The sequence below is a fragment of the Fukomys damarensis genome, unplaced genomic scaffold (genome assembly GCF_012274545.1).
Source record: "Fukomys damarensis isolate Sample0158 unplaced genomic scaffold, DMR_v1.0_HiC HiC_scaffold_37, whole genome shotgun sequence".
NCBI lineage: Eukaryota > Metazoa > Chordata > Mammalia > Rodentia > Bathyergidae > Fukomys > Fukomys damarensis.
The window spans coordinates 2,995,197-3,009,552 of NW_022900949.1; the positions used below are offsets into that span (position 1 = coordinate 2,995,197).

The 14,356-nt window shown below is 61.5% G+C and overlaps 4 protein-coding genes across 6 annotated transcripts in view; 2 read left to right on the forward strand and 2 right to left on the reverse strand.

Annotated features, from left to right (window-relative positions):
• The window catches only part of Xab2 (XPA binding protein 2), an 18,691-nt gene extending 14,266 nt beyond the window's left edge, over positions 1-4,425 (reverse strand). Inside the window, exons 1-10 of the mRNA XM_010605712.3 lie at positions 4,329-4,425; positions 3,015-3,163; positions 2,640-2,763; positions 2,182-2,379; positions 1,578-1,712; positions 1,333-1,497; positions 702-846; positions 459-610; positions 267-386; positions 20-151 (exon numbers count right to left, since the gene is read on the reverse strand). Coding sequence (XP_010604014.1) covers positions 20-151; positions 267-386; positions 459-610; positions 702-846; positions 1,333-1,497; positions 1,578-1,712; positions 2,182-2,379; positions 2,640-2,763; positions 3,015-3,163; positions 4,329-4,379 — 1,371 coding nt within the window. The 5' untranslated portion in view covers positions 4,380-4,425. The remainder of the gene's footprint in view (positions 1-19; positions 152-266; positions 387-458; positions 611-701; positions 847-1,332; positions 1,498-1,577; positions 1,713-2,181; positions 2,380-2,639; positions 2,764-3,014; positions 3,164-4,328) is intronic.
• A 184-nt stretch (positions 4,426-4,609) lies between these two features.
• Positions 4,610-6,065, forward strand: LOC104849273 (protein PET100 homolog, mitochondrial). The gene is made up of 4 exons (XM_010605597.3): positions 4,610-4,708; positions 5,336-5,422; positions 5,590-5,622; positions 5,919-6,065. Exons 1-4 carry the CDS (start codon positions 4,682-4,684, stop codon positions 6,000-6,002), a joined length of 231 nt encoding a protein of 76 aa, XP_010603899.1. The 5' UTR covers positions 4,610-4,681; the 3' UTR covers positions 6,003-6,065.
• On the reverse strand, positions 6,064-8,502 carry Pcp2 (Purkinje cell protein 2). Of its 3 annotated transcripts, none has more exons than XM_010605600.2 (5): positions 8,460-8,502; positions 7,601-7,694; positions 6,924-7,038; positions 6,709-6,833; positions 6,064-6,248 (listed from the first exon to the last, which is right to left on the reverse strand). In XM_010605600.2, exons 2-5 carry the CDS (start codon positions 7,652-7,654, stop codon positions 6,129-6,131), a joined length of 414 nt encoding a protein of 137 aa, XP_010603902.1. In that variant the 5' UTR covers positions 7,655-7,694; positions 8,460-8,502; the 3' UTR covers positions 6,064-6,128. The 3 variants fall into 3 exon arrangements, with proteins under 3 accessions (XP_010603902.1, XP_010603901.1, XP_033615429.1); XM_033759538.1 differs by lacking the exons at positions 7,601-7,694; positions 8,460-8,502 and adding exons at positions 6,383-6,447; positions 7,140-7,463 and having other exon boundaries at positions 6,182-6,248; XM_010605599.2 differs by lacking the exons at positions 7,601-7,694; positions 8,460-8,502 and adding an exon at positions 7,140-7,463.
• Positions 8,503-10,923: 2,421 nt separating this feature from the next.
• The window catches only part of Stxbp2 (syntaxin binding protein 2), a 6,048-nt gene continuing 2,615 nt past the window's right edge, over positions 10,924-14,356 (forward strand). The window contains exons 1-10 of the mRNA XM_033759416.1: positions 10,924-10,968; positions 12,102-12,151; positions 12,400-12,481; positions 12,741-12,817; positions 13,006-13,084; positions 13,167-13,270; positions 13,364-13,512; positions 13,694-13,778; positions 13,868-13,998; positions 14,086-14,193. Of these exons, the coding sequence (XP_033615307.1) occupies positions 10,932-10,968; positions 12,102-12,151; positions 12,400-12,481; positions 12,741-12,817; positions 13,006-13,084; positions 13,167-13,270; positions 13,364-13,512; positions 13,694-13,778; positions 13,868-13,998; positions 14,086-14,193 (902 nt within the window). The 5' untranslated portion in view covers positions 10,924-10,931. The remainder of the gene's footprint in view (positions 10,969-12,101; positions 12,152-12,399; positions 12,482-12,740; positions 12,818-13,005; positions 13,085-13,166; positions 13,271-13,363; positions 13,513-13,693; positions 13,779-13,867; positions 13,999-14,085; positions 14,194-14,356) is intronic.

Consider the following 14,356-nt stretch of genomic DNA (forward strand, 5'->3'; position numbering starts at 1 on the left):
CACCCCGGCCCAGTCTCACCCGCAGCAGCCGCAAGGCCTCGTCGTAGTTCTCGTGCCGCAGCTCCAGCTCCCCACACTGGCACCACACACTGGCCAGGTCGTCCACCTGCTTGAAGTTCACCTTGGTGGCCTTCTCCAGGATGACGCGGGCCTATGGCAGGGCACAGTCCAGGCTGGGACCCTGCTGCTGCCCGGCAACCCCAGCTGCACACGCTCACCAGCGCCTGGGTCTCATGCGAGCGTCACACACACCACACAGCACTCACATCGTCCAGCTGCCCGTTGTCCTCGTAAAACTTGGCGAACGCCACCCACAGGGTGTGAGGCTTGCCGGTGGCCTTGAAGGGGTCCACGGTCTGCACGGCCTCCGTGTAGGTGTTGATGATCTGGGGAGGAATCCGTGGTCAGGCAGGGCAGCTGGGGCCCCGTGGATGGGGGTCAGGGTGCCCGTCACACACCTCCCGGGGGCGGCCCTGGTGCAGGGCCACGCGCTTGTGCCACTCGTGCACATGGTGCGGGTTCTGGCGCAGCAGGACGCTGTTGAGCAGCAGTGGCCGCCGGCTGATGAGGTGCTCAAACCGTGCCAGGCGCAGCTCCAGGTCCACGTCGTCTGTGAGCCAGGGACAAGCTCGTGAGGGCCGGGCCGAGCGGTGGGGAGCCGACGGCTCCGTCCCACCACCTCCAGGCCCCAGGCCCCTCACCCTCCTCCTCGCGCCCCAGCTCCGAGGCGGTCTCCATCTTGGCCGCGATCATGCTCTCCTCGAACTGGGCGTAGCTGTCGAACACCTGCGTGAAGTCGCGGACTGTCATCACAGTGCGGATGGCCTCCTCGTACACGTCTCGGGCCTGTGGGGATGGCGGGGATGAGACAGGAGCCTGTGACAGCCAGGGAGGGGCAGGTGGGTCCAGACAGGGATGCGGGACGTGGAGCGGTGCCCTCGGCCCCGGCCCAGACTACAGTCACCGCGGGGTCTCCCCGGCGCCGGCAGGCTCTGAGCAGTGACCCCAGCGCAGAGCTATGGGGTGGAGCTGGTGCTGCCGGGCTGATCCGGGGAGCTGCGGGCTGCCTCGATCAACCACGAGTGACAGCCTTGAGCAGTGACCTCCGCGTCCCACCAAGACACCCTCACGAAGCTCCTGGCACCTGTAATGGCCAGGCGGTGACCAGCGACACCCCGGCACCCACAGCTTCACCCCACACGACTCCTGAGCTCAGCTCCGTGCTTGCTCTGCAGCCCCCGTGCCCACCGGACTCCACAGCCGCACCCACCCAGCGTCAGACCCGCGCGGCCCGGTCCCCTGGGGGGGGGGGGGGGCGCAGTGCACGCGCACCTTCTCGAAGTGGCCACTGCGGATGTAGTAGTCGGCCAGTGAGCACCAGAGCTTGCCCAGCTGGTCAGTGAAGCGGGTAAGGCCACCTCGGATGATGGCGTCCACGTTGAGGGACTGGACCTTGTCCGGGTTCTGGGAGATGAGGTCGCACAGCTCGTGCCACAGCTGTGGGTGGGGTTGGGAGGGAGGCGTCTCAGCGGTGCCGAGGGAGGGCCCCGCGCCCTGCCCGGCCGCCCGCGGCTCACCTGGTAGTTGGACTTGCCAGCCTTGGACACGAAGCGCTCGTCGTTCACCACGGTGGCCAGGCGCTGAGCGGCCTCGTCCAGCCGGTCGCTGGATCTGAGGTAGTCGATGTACTCCTCGGCACTCTCGGGGCTCAGCTGGGGACCCGGCCACGCCGGTAGAGGTTAGCAGGCTGCAGGGCCACTCCACCCTCCTGCCACCCACCTCTGCCCTGGCCCAGAGCCAGTCCTGCCTGAAGAGCACCCGCAGAGGCTTTCACCGCACCTGGCAGGTGCTGAGAGTCTGCACCTTTAAAGGGCACCAGCAGCCACAGCTCCACTCCCAACCCTGCCTGTGCACGTTCCCATGGCTCCGTCCACCTCCCCACTGTGGTTCTGCTCTGGCCCGTGGGGTCAGCTCCGGTGCATCTGCCTACCCTGCTACACTGCGAGTTCCCGCACCGTCCCGGCACCCTCTCCCCACATCTGATGCCAAGCGGGCACCAGCCAACTATCTGGGAAGCAGAGGAACGGGTCACAGGAGCCCTCTCCCTGCATCCCGTCTGCCGGGGGACATCGTGCCCGGGGCTAGCGTCCCAGCTTGCCACGGCACACGGGATGGACGCACCTTGAGGAAGCGCCGGTAGCCCCGCACAGCTGTCTCGGGCAGTGAGTGGGAACGCAGGAAGCGCAGGTACAGGGGCCAGATGCGCGAGTGCTGTGTGATGGGCAGTGCCCGGAGCGCCCGGTCAAAGGTGCGGCGAGTGTGTGTGACCCGCCCTTGGTCCATCAGGAACTGGCAATAATCTAGCCACAGCCGGGGCATCTGCGAGTGTGGGAAGGGAGAGACAGCCGGGTCTGAGCCTTGGGTCCCACAGCCTGGCCAGCGACACCAGATGTCTTATGGCTGAGCCACACCGGGGCATACAGGCAGCAGTGCACAGAACCCCAATTCCCGGGTTCACGTCCTGCACCCAGCCGCAAGAGGCCTCCAGTCCTCCACCCCTCCGGTGCTGAGCCCGGCACCTGCTCTGCCCACCTCCCTGGCCTCCTGGGCCCCACTCATGCCCCAGTCCCGCTGCTCACCTTGTGCATGAACACAAAGGCTCTCTCATGGCAGTTGTTGACATCTTCGTAGGCGGGATCGGTCACACAGCGATGCTTCACCTGTGCCCGGCGTGCCTTCAGGTAGCGGTACCAGAGTTTGTAGCTGAGGTACAGCAGGGGGCGGGGGACAGTCACTGATGGGTATTACACTGCCCCCCAGAACCTTTCTCCCTGCCCCAGAAGGTCACTGTGGGGAGAAAGGAGACTGAGGATGTGTAAGTGTCAAGGAGACGGACAACTAGGATAAGAGGGAGGGAGTGTGCCTCATCAGGTGACAGAGCACACAGCAATCACTTAACGCCCACTTGCCAGTTCTACTGAGGCTCGTGGGCAGGCAGCCAGTTCGATACCCACCTACAGGGCAGCAGCTTGAGTGCCCGCTCGTACAGCTGGTTGAGCCTAGGCTTTGGAGCCCCCTGTTTGAACTCGATGTAGCGGAGCCAGCATTTCACTGAGAACTGGTTCCGCATGATTTCCTCCTCATAAGGAAGGTCCTCTTCCTCCTGCCAGGACGGAGGAATGGGGGGAAGAGAAACATACCCCCAGAGCCTAAGCCCACCCCATTCCTAGAGTCCAGGCCCAAATTCCAAACTTATTAGTCCCATCCCAGACCACGATGCTCACTGTTGCAAGCTGGGTCACCAATCACCCAGAAATCAGGTTTGGACCTCTGCGCCCCAAATTCACCTTCCCCAGAGTCGGATCCAGATAGACTTCTCAGGCATTAGCCTAAGCCAGGCAATGAGACTATTACTCAGACATTGGGCTTTGGCCCTCCAAACCCCACCACCCACTCTCAGATCAACAGACTCCTTAGACACCAGGGCCCTACCTCCTCACAACACACCTCTTCCTGCATCACAGGTCTCTGGTCCCTCAGGCTCCCACTGTCGCTGCCTGACCCATCCTCACTCCAAGCCCAAGTGACACTTAGGTCCAGACACAAAAGTGCTATCCCCTCAGGATGTCACTAGCCAGAATCTAGCTCAACTCTGCCCCAGAACTTGATTGCTGAGTCTTTATCTCAGAAGAAGAGGTATGGACCAAACACGGAGCCCTTAACCCTGCACACCAAGAATCTGATAAATATACCAGGCCCCTACCGGAGGCATCTTCTTTAGCTCTTTTGAAGACACTGACCATGGCCCAACAAACTCCAAACGATCACTAGGTCTTTTCCTCACACTCCAGAGAACTTCACCTCCTAAAACTGAGGCAGCCCCAAACACCAAGCCTTTACCTCTCGTGACCGTGAGGCCCTGAGTCAGACCTAGGCCGCTGTCCAGAACACCTAGATTTCATCCTATAAATCCGAGTCCTGACCTAGTCGCTGTGCTTTTATTTCCAACACCAGTTCTTTATCTATCAAGACCCAGTTATGTGATTTCCTTTCACACCCACTCCCCAGCTTCCGTCCAGGGACGAGACATCAAGCCCTCTACCTTAACTCAAGCTACCAGGGAACGGCTTGGGAAACCAGATCTTTATTTCTGGTCAGCCCGGAGAGAGCATCACATCACCTTCCAGCCTCTGGGCTTTCAGAGTGCCCCAGTGATTGGGCAGGCACGGTTTGCGTTCATCCTCAGGCGGCCAGGGTCTGATCCCCCACAGCACCCAAGTCTCTCGATGCCCAAACGCAGGCAACCCCTGGCCCCACCGCGGACTCACAAAGACAAGGTCCGGCCTCTCGGGCCGCGAAACGCGCGCCATCACCACCATTTTCCTGGTCCTCCGGATACAGGCAGGAGTCGCGTACTTATGACGTTTGGCACAGAAGTCCCGCCTCTCCGCGGCATACCTGTTTTCTATTGGCTGCATTTTCTCGACAGCGCGACTGGCGTTGTTGACTTTGGGGAAGAAGACTCCAGCGAGCGAAGCAAAGAGGCGCCCGAAGATTGCGTCATCCTGTAGCTTATTGGCCAATCGGCTACACCCCCGCTACCGCAAAACACCAATGAGTTGCTGTCTCGTTGGAGGGCAGACTTTGGGCGGAAGTGTCTCTGTAGCCCGAGAGAAGCGAGATGGGGGTGAAGCTGGAGGTGTTTCGGGTTAGTGAGCACAAGGGTGTGGATGGGGTGTCTGAGAGCTTGGATTTAAGGATGAGGCTATGGAAAGGGGTGAATGCAGACAGGGGCGCCCTGGGGAGAAAGCGCTTGAAATTTGAGAGACTTTTACAGTTAGAAAGCGTGGGAGCTCGGAGTGGAGCCTCTGGGTGTGGGAAGTCAAAGAGGGCTTGACTGAGTTAGGGCGTCGGGGAGGGGTGACCGAAAGAGGGGCTGGAGGAAAGCAGCCTTGAGATCCTGGAGGAGCCCTCGCGCTCGGGGCGGGCGGGCGCGTGTCCTGAGAGCGAGACTCCTAGACTTAGGGGAGTAGGTTGAAGATGGGTCCTCGGGGTGCGGGTGGGCGTTTGGGGTGCTCCCGGGCTCCGACTGGGAGGGCGAGGTGGTGGTGGTGATGGGGTAAGGGGATGTCTTCGTAATAGGTCCTCTGAGGCTGTGCATTCGTGTGCGTTTCTTGGATATTCAGAGGGGGCTCACGGGATTAAGGGGACTGGAAGAACAGGCGGGGTTCGGAGGAGTAGGTCCGAGGAGAGCCTGCGGGCTCTGGGCAGCCTCTCTCTGGCGCCCGGGGGGTGGCGGAACCCGCCTTCGCTCACGCACCCGCTGCCTTTGCAGATGATCGTGTACCTCACTTTCCCTGTGGCTATGTTCTGGATCTCCAATCAGGCCGAGTGGTTTGAGAGTTCTGTCATACGGCGCAAGGTGGGAATCGGGAGAGGGATCACGGGTTCCTTCTAGGGGATGGGGAGGAAGGCGGAGCATCAGCTCGCTGGGGGCCATTGCTTGCCTCCTGTGAAGCAACCCTGCCCAGGGTACTGGGTGCTGGAGGTTCCTGGCTCCTGCCCCCAGTCGTGTCTTTGTCCCCACAGAGAGAGCTATGGCCGCCTGAGAAGGAGGGCCAGGTAAGAACCTATTTTTCCTCCTACCAGCGGGATAGAGGATGTTAGGTCCCCACGGCCATGATGAGGTCTAGTGAAAGTTATACCCTCAATCGGGGTGGAACTGAGGGCAGAGGAGAGTGTGGTTTCCCCGTTGCCTTTTCCCAGAAAGGTCAAGCTGATCCTGCTTAGACCCTGGTTGTCATTGGCGTGGGGCTCCTGGTGTAGACACTTCTGAAGCTGAGGGCAGGGACAGGGACAAGACCCTGAGGTGTGTGCCCCACCTTCCTTCCTGTCCCACTCCCTTCCCGGCCCTCCAGCGCCAAGAGCTAGAAAAATTCAAAGAGAGGATCCGGAAGCAGCGGGAGGAGAAACTCCTTCGAGGCGCCCAGCGGAGCTCCTGAGCCCGCCAAGCACTTCACCCCGGTCCCTCTGCTCACCAAATAACACAGACTCCATTCCTTGTTGATCGAGCGAGTGTTTATTGTCTGCTTTCGGGGGCCCAGCGGGGCCCAGGGTGGTTCAGACCCTCAGGGGGCTTGTGTCTGGGGCTGGGGGCTGCTGTTTCTGCGGAAGCTGAGCGAGGCAGGGTCCTGGGGGGTGAGCAGGGGCTGAGGGCTGAGGGTCCCGGCTCGTTTCTGCACTCCATCCTGTGGATAGAGAGGGGTTGGCCAGATGTGGGGGAACCTCGAGCGGTGCACGGCAGACACGGGCTGAGTCCGTGTTCCGCCTCCCGGTGTGTGCCTGCCCTCTTTGTCCCCGTAAAGCATTCTCCTGTGTTTACCTCAATTGCCTGCCGTCAGGATGGGAGTCTGGGGGGTCTCACCGGGCTCTTGATGAGAACCCAGGCTGTGTACAGGTGGGTCGGAGTGGGGATGTGTCAGGCCTGTGAGTAATACCCTTGCCCTCCTCCTTGAGGGAGTCGCTCCAGAAAGGGGGCCCTGTTCTCTTCCCCCAAAACCCTCAGGTGCGGGGAGCAAGACCCATGAGTTCTCCAACTCCGCCCCCAGGAAACGGTGGACAGAGGAGGAGCTGGGCAACCATTCCCTCCTGGCTGCAAACAGCTGGGTTCTGGCGCACGGCCCGGCAGGTGTTTCCAGCCTCTCCTACCTTGGGGCCAAGGGGCTGGAAGCCAGGCAGGGCGCTGACCATCACACGCTGGTCGTCCATGCGGCGGCCCTGGGTGCTGGCCAGTATATCCATGAGACTGTCCATCTCGGGCGCTGGGTCACCCTCTGCATGGAGCAGAGGTGTGGGCACTGTCATCTTCCCTACCCTGTGCCCCTGCCCCATGGGCCCCCCAGCAACCCCATGCCCGGGCTCACGGCTCTGGGGGTTCTGTCCCGGCCCAGCCTGCAGCGAGCAGCGCTGCTCCTCCATCCGGTCGCCCTGCACGTGGCTCAGCAGGTTGAAGAAGCCCTCCTGGTCTGGTGAGCCCGCCTGGGGGCAGGAGGTACACTTGGTCCATTTGGGGACCCTCCCTCCCAGCTGGCTCCCACCCCCGCTCGTCCAGGGGCCGCCCTCGGGCCCTCAGCTCTCACCATGGTCCTCGAGGCTGCACTGCGCTGCGCGGCAGAACTGCTCCCGAATGAGACAGTCTCCTTCCCAATCCCCGCCCGCCAGCCCAGGGGCTCTGGCCCGCAGCACCACTTCACGTGGTCCCACCTCAAGGGACCGTCTGTGCACGACAGCATCCCGTTGCCCTAGATTGGGGCCTGACTGGGGGTGGCCTGGGGTTCGGACACAGACCCAGGGGCCTGGGCTCTGAGCTGCCTCTAAGTCCTAGCACCTCCCACCTTCTGGGGTGGCACCGAGAGCCCTGCCCCATGCTCTGGGGCAGGGGCTGTGCACGCAGACCCTCTACCAACCCGTAGCTCCCTGCGGTGGCAACTGGGTCAGGGGACCCCGGAGACTCGCTTGCTAATTAGGTGCCCTAGTCCTGTCAGTCGCAGGCTCTGAGAACTCCCAAAGCTGGGGGTGGCTAGGGGCAGGGTCCACTTACCTTGCCCAGGGGGGACAAAGCCCCCTTCTGTCCCTTCTCATCCTGTTCCGTCATCGTCCCTCTCCTGGACTCCGTCCACTTTGCGCCCCAGCCCCTCCCCAGCAAGGGCATTTGAAACAGTCCGCCTGTGGGGGCGTGGACACCCACACCCACCCCAAATCCCCAGCTCATTCTCCATCTGCTCCCACCCAAGCTTAAGCCCCGTAAAGAAGATCCAGATAACTGTTCGCAGGGAAGGACGCCGGGCTTTGCGTAGGGGCAGGGGGCAGAGGCGGCCTGGGTTTGGACCTCCCAGGCCCCGAAGAAGTCACTGGCCAGAAGGACCCCACTGAAGTGCAGAAGGAGCCAGGCCAACGGGCTGGCGGGTCCGCAGCTCCCCACGCGAATCAGTGCAGGCTGTGCCCCCACCCACCTCTCCTCCCCCACCCGCTGGAAGGGCAGCTGGAGCCCAGGAGCCCTGTCTGTCCCTGCTCCTCCAGCTGCATCTGCTGCCAGCAGCACCCCCCACCCCCAGGGTCTGACCACTCATCCCAGATCCAAATTGAGAAAATCTAAGCTGGAGCCGGAGCCCTGTCTGTCCCTGCTCCTCCAGCTGCATCTGCTGCCAGCAGCACCCCCCACCCCCAGGGTCTGACCACTCATCCCAGATCCAAATTGAGAAAATCTGGGCCCTCCTGTTCACTGTCACCCAGCTGGACCCATCCCCACCGCAGCCGAGTGAGAACAGGGAGAGAGGGCAGCCCTGCCCTCACCCCCCAGCGGCTGCTGCAGGAGCCCGGTTCCCACCCCGGGGTGCCTTTCTGGAAATCAGTTAGGGCTGCTGTTACCCCCACCTTGGACCCCATCCGCTCCACCTCACCATGGTCCCAGTACCACCGGGACTGCCAGCACCAGTACCACAAACCGGGTGGTTCAGAGCAACACAGGTTTAGCGTCTCAATGTTCGGGGGACCCCAGACCGGAAATCAGGGTGTCGCAGGGCTGTGTTCCCTCTGACACTTGTGTCGCACCACCCCCAGCTTCTGGTTGTTGCCCGCTGTCCTCCTGCGTGACCCTCGGCTCTTCACTCTATGCCTGGGCGGTCACGTGCCCTCCCCCTCCTGTCCCTGTTTTCATAAGCTCCTCCCCCTTCTTTTGCAGTACTGAGGATTGAACACGATGACGCTCTAACACTGACCCTTTTAACACTCGCCCCTTTTATTATTTTATTCTGGTTTTCATTGCGGGGGCAGGTCTTACTACGTAGTCCAGGCTGGGCTCGAACACATGGTGATCCTTCTGCCTCAGCTTCCCGACTGCTGGGATCACAGGTGTGTGCCACCAAGCCCAGTCTTATTTTATTTTGAGGCAGAGTCTTGCTCAATCGCCAGGGGGAGGCCTTAAACTCCAGAGGAGGTGAGTATCTACATGTACCACCATGCCCAGCCACAAGGCCGTCTTTTTTTTTTGGAACCGGGGATCAAACTCAGGACCTTGTGTTTGGTTGGCAGGCAATGGCACCACTGAGCTACATCCCCAGCCCCACAAGGCCATCTTATGGGGACACTAGTCACCTTGGAGTAGGGGGTTACTCTCCTCTATGATGGATGTCCTCATATTAACTAATTTCACCTGTGATGACCCTGTTTCCAAAATGGATTTTTTTTGGGCGGGGGTACCGGGGATTGAACTCGGGACCTTTCGCTTTTGAGGCAGGCAGCAGCACCACTAAGCTAAATCCCCGGCCCCACACTTGTTCATTTTTGGCCCTCCAAAAAAGGTTATATTCTGAGATACTGGGGTTTAGAACTGCATATATTTGGGGATGGGGCTCCTGGGGTCGGAGCACAGCCCATTGGAAAACCCTGATCACTCCCACTGAGTATAGTGGGGGGCAGGTCCCATGGACTCTTACTGCTAGGGTCGGGCTGAGACGTGGAGGTGGCTCAGTTCCCCTCTTTTCGTGTCTGGCCCACCTTCTTGCTTCCTCTGCCTCAAAAAATAAGAGAAGGGTTGGGGAGTAGCTCAGTGCAAATGCTCTGGATTCAATCCCCAGTATTAATTTAAAAATAAAGACAAAAAAATGAAAAAGAAAGGAAAGGCCCAAACTCCCATGTAGGGCAGGCACCCATTCTGGCTGGCCTGTGACTGTCATAGTTTTACTAGTGAAAGTCCTACGTCCTGGGAAACCCCTCAACCCCGGGCAAAGTGGGATGGGCTAGTCTGACTTTCAGAAGTCCGTCTCTTGCCACTCCTGTGACCTCACTTCTCGCCTGTGCCCCCCCAGTGGCTGCCACTTAGGGATAAATCTAAAGACCCCTCCCTCACGAGGCCCTCTGGGACACCCCCCAGGAGAGCACTGCCTTCCATCAGGACGGGACAGAGCCTGAGCCTGCGAAGCCTTTCTATCTCCCTGGCGTGCTTTGTACGTGCCCGGGCTTTCTGGTCTGCCTGTGTGTCTCACAAGGGGCAGAGGGCGACTTGGGGCACCTGGGAGACACTTGTTTCTGGCGGTGCTGGGGACTGAACCCAGGCCCTCGATCTTGTAAGGCAAGTGCTGTACCACTGAGCTAGGTTCCCAGCCCTGGAAAGTTATTGATACCCATGGTCTAGTTGAAGGAACTCATTCACACATCAGGATTCTCCGCATGCGCATACGTCACCTGTTGGAGCTAAGACCCCATTTGTCTGAGAACTGCTCAAGTGTATCTTCTCGGTGACAGGGCACCACCAGCCCGCCCCTTTGCCGAGAAACCACAAGGGCAGGCCCTGAAATTCTGTGTCCTGTGACTTTCTTTTTTTTTTTTTTTTTTAATGCCGGGATTGGACCCATGCTAGGCAACTCATTGAGCTACATCTTTAGCCCCTCTCAAATTTAATTTTCAGACAGTCTCCCCGCATTGCTCAGGTTATCCTCGAACTTGCAATCTTCCTGCTTCAGCCCCCTGAGGAGCTGGGATCTCAGGCGGGCGCCGCGATGACGCCCGGCTCTACTGTGAACTTGAGTTGGTCAGTGTTGTTCAAACCTGCGGGTGCTTCCGCTGCTAAACTTTGAGGGTGCAGAGGAGAGGGGGTCCCGGTCCCGGTCCCGGGCGCGGGAGCGACGTGGTGCGCTGCTGCGCGGAGACCCCGAGGCTTCAGCCCCCTGAGGAGCTGGGATCTCAGGCGGGCGCCGCGATGACGCCCGGCTCTACTGTGAACTTGAGTTGGTCAGTGTTGTTCAAACCTGCGGGTGCTTCCGCTGCTAAACTTTGAGGGTGCAGAGGAGAGGGGGTCCCGGTCCCGGTCCCGGGCGCGGGAGCGACGTGGTGCGCTGCTGCGCGGAGACCCCGAGCCCCGAGAATCGGGGAAGATGGCGCCCTCGGGGCTGAAGGCGGTAGTGGGGGAAAGTGAGTGCCCCTCTGGGGCGGGGCTCCGGTTCCCCGGGGGATCTGGGGCGCGGGAAGCGCAGGGACTCTGGAGGCCCAGGACCCCAGTGGTGGGGAGTTGGCGTCCTGATTCTTGAGGGGGCGGTCAGGGGCCAGGTCCCAGCTGACGCCCCGACAAAGTTGGGATCCTGGGCTCTGGGGACCCAGTGGGGACCCAAAGGGGCAGGGAGGGGGTGGCATAGACTGGAGCCCCGACTCCTACGCCTCGTAGGGGGCTTGTAGGGTGAGGGTGCAGGTGGGCCCCCCCACTCCCTCCCCAGCTCCCGCATCTCAGAGTAGGGCAAAGGTCGGGGCTGGACCTGGGGGCCCCATAGCGAGCTGGTTGGTCAGCTATTGCAGGTGGTTGGGGGGGCGTGCCCAGCCCCCTCGGGAGTATCGTGCGGGGGCACCTTCCCCCTGGCCTCATCCTCAGGAGCCCCTCTCAGCAGGGCCCGGGGCCCAGGTTAGGGGGGAGGGGGGAGGACGCCCCTCCCCCACCCCAGTAGTTCCGGCCCAGCTGCTCCTTCCGCCCCTGCGGTCCTGATAACAGTGGACGTGACTCTGGCCGGGCCGGTTGAGGCCACCCCGTCCCTTCTCCCAGCTACTTCCTCAGAGAAGCACTCCCACCCCTAAAAGGGGCTCACTGCAGAGGGGTTAATAGGGAGAGCATGGGGGACAGAACCTGTGATCCTACTTAACAGATGAGGAAACTGAGCCTTAGAGGTTGCTAGGATGACCGGGCTCATGCGTTTGAGTGTAAAGGGGGCTGGTGGAGGTGGAGTGGGGAGGAGGTGAAAGCCCCACAGCAGAAAAAGCGGAGGCGTTAACCAATGAGGAAGCAGAAAGCCCTCCTCTGGAGGCTGAGCCCTGCTTTTCCACGCATGAATGCATCTCAAACGTACTTATTCAGTGGCCACTTTTGCCCCAATCTCTGCGCTGCTTAGGCTCTGAGAGCGCCTAGGCAAGTTCCCTGTCCCCTCGGATCCTCAGTTTCCTGGCCTGTAAATTGGGGTAATGCCAGGAGCTGCCTCTAGGGGCTGGGGGAGGAGTCCGGCCCTCAGAGGGTGTGTAGGCCCGCAGGACTGGCACCCTGGGCTCTCCTCTCTTCCTCGCAGAAATTCTGAGCGGAGTCATCCGGAGTGTCAAAAAGGACGGGGAGTGGAAGGTAGGGACGAGGAGGAGCCCCTGGGTCCCCACAGGCGGCCCCTCTCCCAAGCCGACTTAGGGAGGCCCTTGGGAAGGCTGTTGGCCCCAGGGGTGGCATTGGGGGGATGGGACGTGGGTTCACTTGCCTACCTGGCCCCTGAAACTTTTAGTTCCACCCACTGCCCCTTCCCCTCTTGGGGCCGGCTGTGGAGCTTCTGTCTGCGTGGGTGCCCACGGGTCCATCTGTCTGTCCACCTACCTGGACAGGTGCTCATTATGGACCACCCGAGCATGCGCATCTTGTCGTCCTGCTGCAAAATGTCAGACATCCTGGCCGAGGGTATCACCAGTGAGTGGACGCCCCCACCTCGCACTCCATAGATGGAACCTGGGCGCGGGTCCCCTAGGGGATAGCCCGTAGGTGTGAGCCCCAGGTGTGCAGAGCCTGGCTGTCGTCTTGGCTGATTGACCCCCTAGGTGTGAGTCTTTTGCTTAGGAACCTAAAGCTTCAGCCACCCCCTCCCAGTTCTCTCAGTCCTAACCCGGGCCTCCCCACGTGTTCCTGCCCCCACGCCACCCACGCGTGCCCCTTACTCTGCTGCTTATAGTTGTCGAAGACATCAACAAACGCCGAGAACCCATCCCTAGCCTGGAGGCCATCTACTTGCTGAGCCCCACGGAGAAGGTGCCTATGAGTGAGCCTGTGAGGTGTGGCTGCACGCGTGTGTGGACACCTCAGAGAGCACAGGGCACCCATGGCACGTGCACGAGTGTGCATTCCTTTGGGCGCCGGTACATGGTGTGGGAGGGCAGCAGCCAGGGGTCGGGTCTGTGGGTGAGGCTCAGACGTGGAGCCTGCTCTGCACTCCCCAGTCAGTTCAGGCCCTGATCGCAGACTTCCGGGGGACCCCAACCTTCACCTACAAAGCCGCGCATATCTTCTTCACTGACAGTGAGTGAGGAGAGCTGGGGCTCAGGGGCTGGGGTTAGGGGAGTGCTGATGCCTCTGGTCTGATGGCACTTCTGCTACGCAGCCTGCCCTGAGGCCCTGTTCAATGAGCTGGGCCGCTCTCGCCTGGCAAAGGTGGTGAAGACGCTAAAAGAGATCCACCTTGCCTTCCTCCCCTATGAAGCCCAGGTACAGCCCCAGCAGGTCCCGGGCAGAGGGTGGAAGTTGGGGAGGTATGAGGTGTGCACCTCCACTGGTGGCCCTGGCACTTGTGTCCCCCAGGTGTTCTCCCTGGATGCCCCCCACAGCACCTACAACCTCTACTGCCCCTTCCGGGCAGGGGAGCGGGCACGGCAGCTCGAGGTGCTGGCCCAGCAGATTGCCACACTGTGCACCACGCTGCAGGAGTACCCGGCCATCCGCTACCGCAAGTGGGGACCCAGCCCAGCCCTGCCCTCAGTGCTGCCCTCTGACTTTGGCTTCATCCTGCACCCATCCTCTGACTTCTCGGCTGACCCCAGCCCTGCCCCAAACCCTAGACCCGTACCCTGACCCGGAGTCTGTGCCCAGCCCTTCTAGACCCCACTGACACCCACTGTCCACCCACTCCAGGGGCCCAGAGGACACGGCCCAGCTGGCTCACGCTGTCCTGGCCAAGCTGAACGCCTTCAAGGCAGACAACCCCAGTCTGGGCGAGGTGAGGGGGCCCTGGGTAGGCAGGGTGAGCCCCGCAGGGGCAGGTTTAGGGTCAGAGCCCTCAACCTTGCTGCCCCTCCAACCGGCCAGGGTCCTGAGAAAACCCGCTCACAGCTGCTGATCGTGGACCGGGCTGCGGACCCCGTGTCACCACTGCTGCACGAGCTCACTTTCCAGGCTATGGCCTATGACCTGCTGGACATCGAGCAGGACACGTACAGGTGGGCGGGCCCCCCACCGCCCCCCACCTGAGCCCCCAGCCTCACCGCAGGGCCCTGAACCTCGTGTCTTCGCCCCCGCTCCTGCAGGTACGAGACCACGGGACTGAGCGAGGCCCGGGAGAAGGCCGTGCTGCTGGACGAGGACGACGAGCTGTGGGTGGAGCTTCGGCACATGCACATTGCGGATGTTTCCAAGTGCGGGCAACAGGGGTTGCTGCGGGGTGGGGCCCTCATCCTGTCACCCACGTGGGCCTGGAATGGACCTGGAGTTCCCTGGCAGCGCCCAGGCCTTGGGTCCCTAGGAGCGCTGGGCATAAGCCACGCCCCGGGGGGGGGCCCCCACGAGCCACGCCCACGG